This window comes from Micromesistius poutassou (assembly GCF_964030765.1).
Source record: "Micromesistius poutassou genome assembly, contig: SCAFFOLD_5435, whole genome shotgun sequence".
In the NCBI taxonomy this organism is placed as follows: domain Eukaryota; kingdom Metazoa; phylum Chordata; class Actinopteri; order Gadiformes; family Gadidae; genus Micromesistius; species Micromesistius poutassou.
The window spans coordinates 1-12500 of record NW_028179187.1 but is presented as its reverse complement, the minus strand read 5'-3'; the positions used below and the strand labels follow the sequence as shown (position 1 = coordinate 12500).

At 44.2% G+C, this 12500-nt stretch overlaps 2 protein-coding genes across 2 annotated transcripts; both read right to left on the bottom strand.

The window, feature by feature from the left end:
* Positions 1–3255: 3255 nt before the first annotated feature.
* Positions 3256–8074, bottom strand: LOC311373044 (protein jagunal homolog 1-B-like). Its single transcript, XM_084489901.1, has 4 exons — positions 8008–8074; positions 7394–7493; positions 4829–4901; positions 3256–3683 (listed from the first exon to the last, which is right to left on the bottom strand). Exons 2-4 carry the CDS (start codon positions 7480–7482, stop codon positions 3294–3296), a joined length of 552 nt encoding a protein of 183 aa, XP_084346027.1. The 5' UTR covers positions 7483–7493; positions 8008–8074; the 3' UTR covers positions 3256–3293.
* A 1675-nt stretch (positions 8075–9749) lies between these two features.
* LOC311373046 (pleckstrin homology domain-containing family M member 3-like) lies at positions 9750–12497 on the bottom strand (the record flags this gene model as incomplete). Its single annotated transcript, XM_084489902.1, has 3 exons — positions 9750–10496; positions 10971–11128; positions 12477–12497. Coding segments are annotated over 3 exons (336 nt in total), but the record flags the coding sequence as incomplete, so codon positions are not given.
* Between the last annotated feature and the right edge of the window lie 3 nt (positions 12498–12500).

Sequence of the window (12500 nt, the reverse complement as noted above, 5' to 3'; positions counted from 1 at the left end):
ATTTGTTACCATTCGTGGTGTTGAGCAGCAGAGAAACAGTCCGCCCAAGACGTTGACGTCGCTTAGCAACCGAGCACGCCGGGGTTGATGAGTTAGCGGACTACTCGCGGAGCGATACGAGAGACGTGGGAAAAATAAATCCGCTCTCCTTGACAAGCGGTCGTTATATGCTCCATTATTAATATAAGTAATTATATAATATACTTATTATTAGGGTTAGCGGAGCGTTGCACCGCGTTGAGAAGAGCCGTGTGATAATAGTTTATAATTATCTATAATAATTATCTATAATACGATTATTTATATATATATATATATATATATATATATATATATACTAGCTAGTATAATATCATCTATAATATATATTTGATAATAATAATAATATAATGGTAAGACCAAAGTAATGTAAAGTAAATATAATAGTGATGGATTATAAATCAATGACCAATTATGGAAGTCTTGTGTTGTGTGTTTATATAAATGGTAGTGGGAGATATTTAAACGTGTGTGTGTGTGTGTGTGTGTGTGTGTGTGTGTGTGTGTGTGTGTGTGTGTGTGTGTGTGTGTGTGTTTGCGTTGCTCGCTGGTTCTTGGCGGTTTAGAGTCAGGTGTTTGATCAGGTGTTTGGTTTGCTGAAAGAGAATTAATTAATTAAGATGAATCAACGTAAAAGCGGTTATATCTGATTAGGATGATTTACAATCTATCACATTATATATATAGCCTATATTTTTTGTAATAATTATGGAAATATTTATAATGGGCTTCAATATGCAATGTGTGTTACTATGTGTGTTAGAAATCGTATAAAGTTCGTTTTTGACCTTACCAATAAGTTGGAGATGGTTGTTCTCTGACTTGCTCATCTTTCTGTTATTATGGTGCCCGGCAATGTATTCTGTATTATAACACGATTTATCTGGCATGTCATGTGATGTCTTCTGGGTTAAGTGAGTTTTTTGGGGAAAAAATACCACGTAAATATTGTCATTGATGATTTTTTTATTTTATTAACACCAACAAGGTTTACATTAATCTAAGCGTACATGTAATCAGAGTTGAGTATATCCAGGTTTAAAACATATGAATGTAGTCTACATTTAAAACTAATCGGAGCTGTTTTGCCACCTTTTAATCATGGATTAGTAAATCTCAGTTTAGCGATTTGAACTCACATTTAAATCTGTATTTACCAGGGATGGCATGGACTACGTGGGGGTCTTAGAAACAATGTTGTCCGTGAACCAATGTGAAACAATGTCAATAAAGATTTAAAAGTTGCGATTGATTTCGATTGTCTGTCGTGCTGGTTTTGGAAAGCCAGCCTCGATACTAAATGTGTATCCTGTTATATTTATTTATGTTGCTATAAACTAAATTGAGCAGCCGCAGAAGAAATAAAACGTTACTTCAAACTTGACTCTCGCCCCCCCAAAAACAATTTAACAGCTTATTATGGTAAAATCTTAATGGATTAAATTAACTTTAACCAAGCGAACGTCATAGGAGATAGGAGTGTTTCCATGGTTACCTTAATTGACCCTGCTTTGCGCTTACCTCCGTGTTGATTGACAGCTGGTCAAGCTGACTGCCGGGAGCCGAAGAGACGTTCAAAGACAACACGCCTCGGTCGTTAATTAGTGAACCCAACGGCTCTGCGACGTTCAATACCCAGACACGTTTGCGGTCCCTCTCCCACCATATCAAATAACCCGGAGCCACAAAACCTATTGTGCCCCTAAAATGAAGATAACACGGTGAATAAGGTTTATATATAGTTGTACAATATATAAAAGCTTTTTACTATACATAGTGCTTTTACATATAGTGATACTATATATAAAAGCACTTTAATGCATAGATAAACCCTTTTTCATGTATTTATATTTATATAAAAGCTTTTTGCTATACATAAAGTGCTTTTATATATAATTATACTATATGTAAAAGCTTTTTACTACAGTGATTTTATTTAGTTTATATCAGGGGTCAGCAACCTTTTCAACATGCAGTGCCAGTTTGACATTTTCCCGTTAATGTGCCTTAAGCAACAATATATTAAATATTAAGCTGAATTATGACACAGCGACCAAAAACATTTCCAGAAGACCTGGAATTGTATTATTTCCATATAGTCCACAATCATGCATCCGTTTTTTTTGTTGTTATATTTGCAACATGTGCTTACAAATTATAATTACATATATCCCATCTTAACACTTTCAGAAACTCATTAAAAAATATTTGCACTGTGAGAAATGTAAAAAAAAACATGAGAATGTTGGAAACATCCACATCATTATCTTTAAGACATGTACAGCTTTGCAAAACATAGGTTTTAAAAACTATTAATTGATCCCATTTCAGACCACTGCTTTCAGTAACTCATTGAAACATATTTGCACGTAAGATGTGTAATCTCCAAGCTTGTAAATCTGTGCGTCTCTCATTGGGTGAGTGGAGACGTTTAAACCAAGATCTAAAAGTAGGATTTAAACATAACCCCCGTGGTTTCTGAAACTCGGGGTTCAACTTTACAACAGGACTACGTTACAGTTTTGCACCATCTCCATTCATATTTATTGCTCATATTGGTACTGTCTGTCCTTGTCATATGCGTTGTTGTTTTTGATTTATTTTGTGATGTTGTTGCCTGCATTGGAGAAGACAGAGTCAAATTCCCAGCATCTTGTATACGTGGTGAAATAAAGGTGAATTGGATCAACAGCTAACCCTAAACCTGAGTCTAGGTTCACATTTTAATCGACACACTTAAGACCGGATCAGAGACGGAACAACACGCAGAGGTGACGACCAGACTGCCTTTATTAACGTCCCAGATGAGAGGTGGGGTTTCAGTCCGGCCACTTCACGTTGTGTCGGAAAACCGAAAACCTCGTTTCTGTCAGACAGCGGAAAAACGAAAAAGACGTAGACGGATTCATAAATACAAAATAGAAAAAAAAAAAAAAAAAAGGCCGGGGAAAATTTGAGGCTCCGACCGGCCGAATCAGTCCGGTGTCCTTCATCATCATCATCATCATCTTCATCATCATCATCAGTCCATCTTTTTAAAAACAGGAAGTCCCGCCAACAGGACGTCCCGCCCTCCCCTGCAAAAACCACCCCTCAAACGGGGGAGGGCGGGACTTCCCGTTACTCGTTAACAGGATGTCCCTCCCTCCCCCAACAGGAAGTCCCCCCCCCCCAAAAAAAACAACAACAACGTACGTCCCGCCCACCCAACCCCCCCCCCCCCCCCCCCCGAAAAAACCTGTACGCCCCTACTACTACTTCTTCTTCTTGTCCTGCGTGCTGGTGAACCACTGGTCCAGCAGCCGCTTGCTGTAGTAGATCTGCCAGCCGTGCACCTGCGCCGCCACCACCACCGCCAGGTACAGCACGGTGACGGCCGGCACGCCGAACACGAAGCGGTAGGCCTTGCCGTGGCGGTAGAGCTGCTGCGCCACGGGGAACATCTCCATGGCGCCGTAGAGGAGCGGCGCCACGCTGAACAGCCCGGCGCTGATCATGGCGAGCACCAGGTAGCTGATGTTGTTGCGGGGGAGGGCCAGCAGGCTGAGCGCACAGGGCACGGCGCTCAGGAGGTAGGGGTACTCCCACTGGTAGGGCTGGGCCACCACGCGGTGGGACACCAGGCCCAGGTGGGACACCGTCACCTGGGGGGGGGGAGGGGGAGGGAGGAGGGAGGGGGATGGAGAGAGGTGGGGAGGAGGAGGAGAGAGGAGGAGGAGGAGAGGGAGAGAGGGAGGGAGGAGGAGAGAGGGAGGAGGGAGGAAAGAGGGAGGGAGGGAGAGGGAGAGAGACAGAGGGAGGGCGGGGAGAGAGGGTGGGAGGAGGAGGAGGAAGGGAGGAGGAGAGGGAGGAGGAGAGTGAGAGGGAGGGGGGTTGGCGATTGAATGCTGGCAGATAGCTTGGTTTTGGACGCTAACAACTTATACACACACACACACACGTTACTTATCCAGCTGTAGGAGAACGTGGCAGTGTATTACGCTATGTTAGCAGTAACAGGAAGCATTGCACCACCACGGACACGTCATTACTATGTATCGATTACAATCTAAAAGGGGATGACATGCTGTCACAGCCAGTGCAGTCAGAGAACAGACTGTGTTCCGTCTTTGAAACATAATCCCTTCTTCTTTCCTGGACGCAGCGTTTCCGCTAGGAAAAAACGGTGGCGGTCAAAGTGACCTGCAGAGGTGTCGTTTTGCGGACATTTTGATGATATGCTGAGTCAAATGTCCCATTATCGCTCCTTTATTAGGCGACGCAGCTTAAAGAATGACGTAATCAGGCCGTGTAACCCACTCCGCGCTGTACATGGGGGAACGGAATGTATCAGAATCGCAAAATCCACATTTTAGTTTAAATTGAAACAAATCGTTGTGATGATTTAATTCAGAAAAAAAGGGCTTATGGCATCGATAAGAGGAGCGGTTTCAGCAGACTATTATTTAGACTGATTATATGCAAATTTCAAGTCTGACAATTTGATCTGAGAGATTAAACTTTGTCGGACATTTCATTTTTTTTCCCCGGCCGATGTCAGGTAATTATCGGACAACGTAAACCCTGCCTGGACGACCGACAACCACGGGCGATCTTCAGTTTAAGCTAGCTGCTACTTTTGGCTAGCGTCCAAATCAAGCTAGCTGCTACTTCGGCTAGCGTCCAAATCAAGCTAGCTGCTACTTCGGCTAGCATCGAAATCAAGCTAGTGGCTACTTTCGGCTAACGTCCAAATCAAGCTAGCTGCTCCTTTTTTCCCCCCCGAGGACCCAAAAGGGGGCGTGGTTACCTGGGCGGCCATCAGGAGCCAGATGAGGGCGTGGACGATGTTCAGCTTGCGGACTTCAGACTTCAGCGCCACACTGCGGAGGGACAGACAGAAGCAGAGCCCGTTATCGCCCAGTACAGACCAGTACAGACCAGCACGGACCAACACGGACCAACACGGACCAGTACGGACCAGCACAGACCAGCACAGACCAGCACAGACCAGTACAGACCAGTACGGACCAGTACGGACCAGCACGGACCAGCACAGACCAGCACGGACCAGCACAGACCAGTACGGACCAGCACGGACCAGTACGGACCAGTACAGACCAGTACGGACCAGCACAGACCAGTACGGACCAGTACGGACCAGTACGGACCAGCACGGACCAGTACGGACCAGTACAGACCAGTACGGACCAGCACGGACCAGCACGGACCAGTACGGACCAGTACGGACCAGTACGGACCAGTACGGACCCGGACCAGGACCATACCAGTGGAGTAGAATGGGAACACGCAATGAGAGACCCATGTTAAAAATAACCCATGTTTAAATAAGCTAAACTTCATGTCTGTACTATGCTCTTTATATGCACAATAACATACATGTTTACATACATGTGTACCTCCATGCTGCTATTCTGCACTTAAAGAGGTCCCGTGACGCGCCACCAGCTGTGACTGTGATTGGCCGTTACAAGCCGTTTTGGAAATCTGCCCCTTATGACATCACAGGTGGGTGTGTCCACTTACATGTGTGACGGATAGATGAGCTAACGTTTGCTACGGTCCACCGGGTACGGCTGGTGGACCGATCTATCCGGCGAACGTCTAGGAGGACACGCCCACTTTCTGCCCCTTGTGATGTCATAAGGGGCAGATTTCCAAAATGGCTAATCACACCACACCTGGTGGCACGGCATGGCACCTTTAACTATGAATGCACCTCAATAACATACCTCAAAATTAACTCAACGCCGGCACACTGAATATTCTGTATAATGCATACGCCCACTGTCTGTATATGTTGTGTTTATCTGTTGTCGTCTTTGTGCACTATTATGTTATATGTTGTGTTGTAAAAAAATATGACTTAAACATTTGGAGTAACGGGGAAACGCAATTTCAATCCGACTGTGACTGTTGTGTTAAATGCATGAACAAAAGCGATTCACAGCCAACTCCAGTCACGTAGCAGCGGCTTTTAGCCAAAGTGACTTAGAATTGGACTTAAGATAGTTAGGAGGTTATGAAGGCAGGGTTTAAGTATGGCACATGCTGCTTGTGGACGCCTAGAGGTACTCGGTTCCAACCAAAAGCATTTCGCACCAAAATGCGCAATGGGTCGCAGCAATAACAAACCCACCAGCGGTTGCAATGGACTGGCTCATTGGAAGACATTTACCTTTAGATTTAGAGCGTTTAGCAGACGCTTTTATCCAAAGCAACTCACAACACACACTCACACACTGACGGCGAAGTGGACCCCTCAGGGCGACAGCCGGCCGGTCAGGGAGCAGTCAGGGTGAGGGCGTCTCGCTCAGGGACACCTCGGCACTCGGCTAGGAGGAGGAGGAGCCGGGGATCGAACCAGCAACCTTCAGGTTACAAGTCAACCCGCTCTACCTCCCTGAGCCAAGTTAATCTGCGTTCTAGATACATTCACACAGCAGGGATACAGACGGGAACGTCTGGGTGCCGATAACACGTTTAAAAACACTCCCTACTACACTCAGCAAGGCTACTTATGGAAACGTTGCCCTGCACTAAGAATAAAGAATAGTCTGTGAGCGTCAGCACTAAATCTGAACTTGATGATTTGTTCATTTGGGGAAAAAAACGACCTAGTTTGTAACTATTTACATTACATAACATTCAGGGCGTTCAGCAGAACGCTTTTATCCTAAGAGACTTACAATAAGTACATTCGTCAGAAGAAGAGAAACAACGATATATCTCTGTGGGTACAGTGAGGATGTTCATAGAACCAAGAGTCAAGCACTAACCATCACTAGGTTAACCCGGTCCCCGTATACACTAACCATCACTAGGTTAACCCGTTCCCTGTATACACTAACCATCACTAGGTTAACCCATTCCCCGTGTACAACAGAGATAGCTAGGGTAAGATGCTACACAACTGAGTACTATAACAAAGTACGACACACAATAAGTGCGTACATTAAGTGCCAGGACATAGAACGTAACAAACTTAAGCTTAAACTTACTTTTGTTGGACAAAACAAAGATACGGCTATTGGGAGTTGCTAAAAACTCGATTTGAATATAATGGATGTCAATTGCTGGCCTACTGCCTAATTTTTTAACACAACAAGAGGGGGCTATTTGAGCAAAAATCATTGCAGATTTCCATATGTTTCCATATACACAGCAACAACTATTAACCTGGCATCTCGGCCAAATAATTAAAACGTGGTTGGACCAGTATAAGCACCTTTAGCCGACCATCCCATACATAGTTATCCCTAAACAACAAAAAGCAGGACAAACAGCAAAGTGCTGTCAAAGCGGTCCTCAGAGCCGTCCGGTGACCTTCCAGAGGTCGTCACACGACACCCACCTCATCTGGTAGTGGGCGGCCACTCTCTCGCGATGCTTGAAGTCGCTGCCGTCCGTTCCGGAGGCCCGGGGACCTTCTCGCGATGCCATGGCGAGCTCACCTGCCGAGCAATATTAAAACTTTACTGGAGCAAACGTATTGTATGTAAAAGTTCAGCATTGGTTCGATTATACAAATGAGTTCGTATTGATTATAAAGTAATACGATAATACAAGCATAAAGTAATTAATATACATTTTGTTGACGGCTATCGTGTCATTATTGACGCGGATGCAGGTGACCCGAACCATGGACCGCGGTGTTATCGCGATAGCACGAGTTCACGATAACGTCCACAGTTTTACAGAATTCGTTCCAGGGGTTACACCTGGTCGCTTTTGGCTCTTGAAAACAGATGGGCACGTAGAGTTTAATGTTGTGGAAACAACGTGCGTTGGCACCAATAACAAGTGGGCAAGAGCCCGAAGTAAATAGCGAATTTATCTGTTATGCAGCCGCGATAGGATGATCAAACGAGCTGCAACGATCACATAGTGAAACATGTTGGGGGAAAAAAAGTGTCTAACACAGGCAAACACTTACGAAATAAAAGCGTAAAAACACAAAATACTTACTTCGTTCACGAAGTACGAAGAGAAGCCAGGAGGACGTGCAGCTGAAGGCGGATGTGTGACTCCTGCGGTTCCGATTGGTCGGCCGGTCCTCGCTCCCCATAGGTTGAGCCTCTTTCTGACGTCACGCCGACAGGAAGACGTTTGGTAACGTATTATTTCTTTCTCCTTTATTATTATTATTTTTTTGTTGTTTATTTATTGTGAATATAACGATTCATACAATTTAATATCTTATATATTTGTCTATCAAAATAAACGTACTGTGGAAAGCCGACGTGTGACTCATACGGTTCTGATTGGACGGCCGGTCCTCGCTCCCCATTGGTGGAGCCTCTTTCTGACGTCACGTCGATACTGCTTGGTAACCTTTTATTTTCCCCTTTCTTTAGTTTTATTTATTTGTTGTGAGTATGTAGCGCTGCGCACCAATTTAATATAGTTTATAATTGTCTTAAAAAAAAGGTATTTAAAAAAAGCCTGAGAAAAGAGAGAGAGAGAGGTAGAGGTAGAGAGAGAGAGCGAGAGAGAGAGACACACACACACACACACAGAGACAGAACTGCCTAAATAATGGCAAGGTAGATAAATAAGCAGTAAAGATTAAATGGAAGGGAGCGTGCCTTAATAAGATTGAGATGCTGAACTAAACAGAAGAGATGAGTGTTGCTTCAGCGTATAGCTTTACTCCCCCTAGTGGTAGTAGATATATATATAAATATATAAATGCTTTTCAGACTTTCTAGCTTTTTCAAAATTGAGGGTGTCTATGACTTTCATTTCGCCATACTTATGTAACCGTTTTATAAAAGCAATAGATCACTTCGGTCAGTGGTATATGCTCATTATACCACAGTTAAGGGTGTCGTCGGACAACACCCCTTAACTGTGGTATAATGAGAACATACCACTGACTGTCGTGATCTATTGCTTAAACATAGTCTATATTTGTCTTTATATTCTACTGAAGTGCACACTGCTTGCGTGACGACGAGACTACCCTCTCTGCTTGTCCTGCTTGCGTGTAATGAGGTACACTTCAAAAAAAAATGAACAAATGTACATTTAATCAGACATTTTTACTACCATTTATTAAAATAAATAATAAATAATTTACAGTAACAGGAAAAAAAAAAAAAAGGCAGAATGGACGTTCTGGTGATGAAGAAATAAAGTCGAAATAAAAATAAAAATAAGAAATAAAAATAAAATACAATAAATACTGGCCTTAAACACAGGGATGGAAATGCACCGAGGGATAGGGACGCGTTATATTGCATATGACATTGTTTCACCGTTATTAAACATGAAAACCAATAGTGAGTTAGCTTAGGCTTGTATCTTCCGCTAATCAAGTGGACTGAGGACGGTTATAACGTGTATAATCATTTATTTATCATATTCTCTTTTTGAAAAACAAAAAGTCTGTTTCTCTCTGTTTAGCATATAGCATCGACGCTCACTGCTTCTTCCTCGTGTGTGTGTGTGTGTGTGTGTGTGTGTGTGTGTGTGTGTGTGTGTGTGTGTGTGTGTGTGTGTGTGTGTGTGTGTGTGTGTGTGTGTGTGTGTGTGTGTGTGTGTGTGTGTGTGTGTACTCTGACTCGAGCTAGCACCTCCATCATGTGTTCCGATAGTCATTGTGCTGTGTGTCAGTTCAAGGTCACGTGACGCGCCACCAGGTGTGACTGTGATTGGCCGTCACGAGCCGTTTTGAAAATCTGCCCCTTATGACATCACAGGTGGGCGTGTCCGTCTAGACGTGTGCTGTGATAGATCAGTCCACCAGCCTACCTGGTGGACCGTAGCAAACGTTACGCTCATCTGTCCGTCACACATCTAGGTGGACACGCCCACCTGTGATGTCACAAGAGGCTGATTTCCAAAACGTCTCGTAACGGCCAATCACAGTCACACCTGGTGGCACCGTCACGGGGACCTTTAAACAACCTACTAATGCTAGCCTACAGCAGCCGTGGGCGGAGCTTACACACTGTTACTCAAGTGTGTGTGTGTGTGTACGTTTAGAAATCGGCAATGTCCGCAATTCCAAAAAAAAAAAATAATTCCGACACGCCTCGGAAATACGTCAGTTCGGACGCGACCGTTATAAATTCGGTCGGTCGGTCGCCGTCGTCGTCGCCGTCCAAAACCGACGCGGCGACGCTAGAAATCGCAAAAAAAAAGCTAACCCTGCTACGTAGCGCGTTAGCCTCGCGGCGTTAGCGTTAGCCCCAAAAAAAGCTAACTCCCTTTTTGTTTCGGAATCCGATCCGATTTTTTCTTTGAAATCGGCATCCCAGAATGCAGTGGGCTTCTGCTGTGGGGGGGGGGGGTCTCAGGTGTTCTGGTAACAGTCGGGGGGGTCGTCGTCGTCGTCCTCGCTCGCCCAGAAGGCCGAGTGCCGGGTGTGCATCTCGCGGCGCACGCAGCGCGGGCACGGCTGGGCCTTCTGGTGGCACTCGGCGTGGAACACAGCGTCACAGCCTTTACACCTGAGAGAGCGAGAGAGAGAGAGAGAGAGAGAGAGAGAGAGAGAGAGAGAGAGAGAGAGAGAGAGAGAGAGAGAGAGAGAGAGAGAGAGAGACTAATTACAGAAAGTATCACTACGCTAACTAGCCGAAACTACTTTCATGAGCCCAGTTTCCATAACAACGTTCAACTGTTACAGAACTATTTTCTGATGGAGATGAACCCGGGCAGAAAGCTTGAATTTGAGGGCAAATTAATTAGAAAACATTTGACAATATTGTCGATAATGAAGACGGTTTGTGTTATTGAATCGCAATCTCACACTCAACGGCGTTCTTGAATGTCATTATCGGTACTTGAAGCACAGGACTTCAACGGCTGTGCTTCGCGTACCAATAATGACATTCCAGAACGCCATCTCGCGTGAGATTGCTTAAATCCACAGCGCCCGGGGCAGTTCCAGTCACGCGAGAGTGCGTGCGCGTACGCATCGGTACCTCTTGGTGGCGCTCTCCTGGAAGGGGTAGATGACCTGGCCGTCCTTGCAGAGCTCACAGATGAAGCCCTTCTCCTGACAGAGGCTACAGCTGAAGACGTGGGCGCTGGCGAACTTGATGACCTTGGACAGGAAGGGCGCCAGCTTACCGTCTATGACCTGGGAGGGGGGGGGGAGGGGAGAGAGAGAGAGAGAGACAGAGAGATAGAGAGACAGACAGACAGAGGGAGAGGGAGAGAGACACAGAGAGAGAGACAGACAGAGATAGAGAGACAGACAGACACAGAGAGAGAGACACAGAGAGAGAGTATGAGTGAGAGAGAGAGAGAGAGCGCGAGACAGACAGACAGACAGACAGACAGACAGACAGACAGACAGACAGACAGAGAGAGACAGACAGACAGAGAGAATATAAAACAATACAAAACTTTTGAGAAGGATGCAGATGAGGCATCAACAATTATAATACAAACACATTTAAAACACATACAAGCTTCGGGTACCAATGTTTCCAGAAGCAAGATGATATTGATCGCTGTCGATGACTATTGATCATTTCAATGACCCTAAAAAGACTAGGAACCACCATGCTGGATTTAAACACTTCTGTTTAACTCTTAACATGACCTTCCACTGTTCTTCATTGATCAATACTCCAACGCTTCAACACAACAGTGAAAAACACATATTGTAGATAAGTATTGAAGCGTGTTTGTGTAACAAACCCAGCTGCTAGATTCAGAGGTCCAGTCTCTTATCGATATATATATTGAACATGTTTTATATTGATATTGATCTAAAGTCTATCACGATACGATCAGTTATTGTTTTATTGCCCAGGCCAAGTAGTGACAGTTGCTTTGGTCAGGGTCAATTGCCGTATGTTTCGTAATATCCTGATTTTCAATATTAATGATAAAGATTTTTGTTTTGTGTCACATCGAGTATGGTGATAATAACAATAATAATCCTCCCAGTTGGTTGGAGGGAGTCTTCTCAAATTCAATTTCAGAATTATTTTTGCAGAATATATCAGTAATAAGATGTGATTTCATTGATGACATTATTTAAATCCCTATCGATCAGCATTGTCTACAGATATGTCCAGGTCCTTCTTTACGATACGAGGCATTGAAATGTTACACCTTTGGACTTTAATTATTATATATATATAGATATATCTTTAATGTACCAACCCTGGTGCATTCCTTCTCAAGATATCTTCCTTGCTAATTGCGGTGTGCGTGTGTGTGTGTGCGCGTGCGTGACTGTACCTGACTATAAAGGACCATACAAATAAAGTTGAATGTCTGTATTTCTTCTCCGCTGTCATTACCTGTTGCAGGTGTCATAGTACCTGTATAGTCTCTTATGCAATGTCAATGTACAAACGAAGATGACAACTTTGGTTTTGTTTTTTTTGCAGTTTTTAAACTCGTGGCATTGTATGCAATGTGGTGTACAGATGTGGCACGAAAATAAATACAAATCAACTCAACTAAGTTACCTGTTGCAGGTCGGCGATGGAGTA

What these genes read in the sequence shown, in the direction of transcription:
- LOC311373044 (XM_084489901.1), bottom strand. Translation starts at nt 7,482, where the DNA reads ATGGCATCGCGAGAAGGTCCCCGGGCCTCCGGAACGGACGGCAGCGAC. An exon ending in GCCGCCCACTACCAGATGAG is followed by an intron (nt 4,902 to 7,393) that starts GTGGGTGTCGTG and finishes GTCCCTCCGCAG; the next exon opens with TGTGGCGCTGAAGTCTGAAG. An exon ending in GGCTCCTGATGGCCGCCCAG is followed by an intron (nt 3,684 to 4,828) that starts GTAACCACGCCC and finishes CCCCCCCCCCAG; the next exon opens with GTGACGGTGTCCCACCTGGG.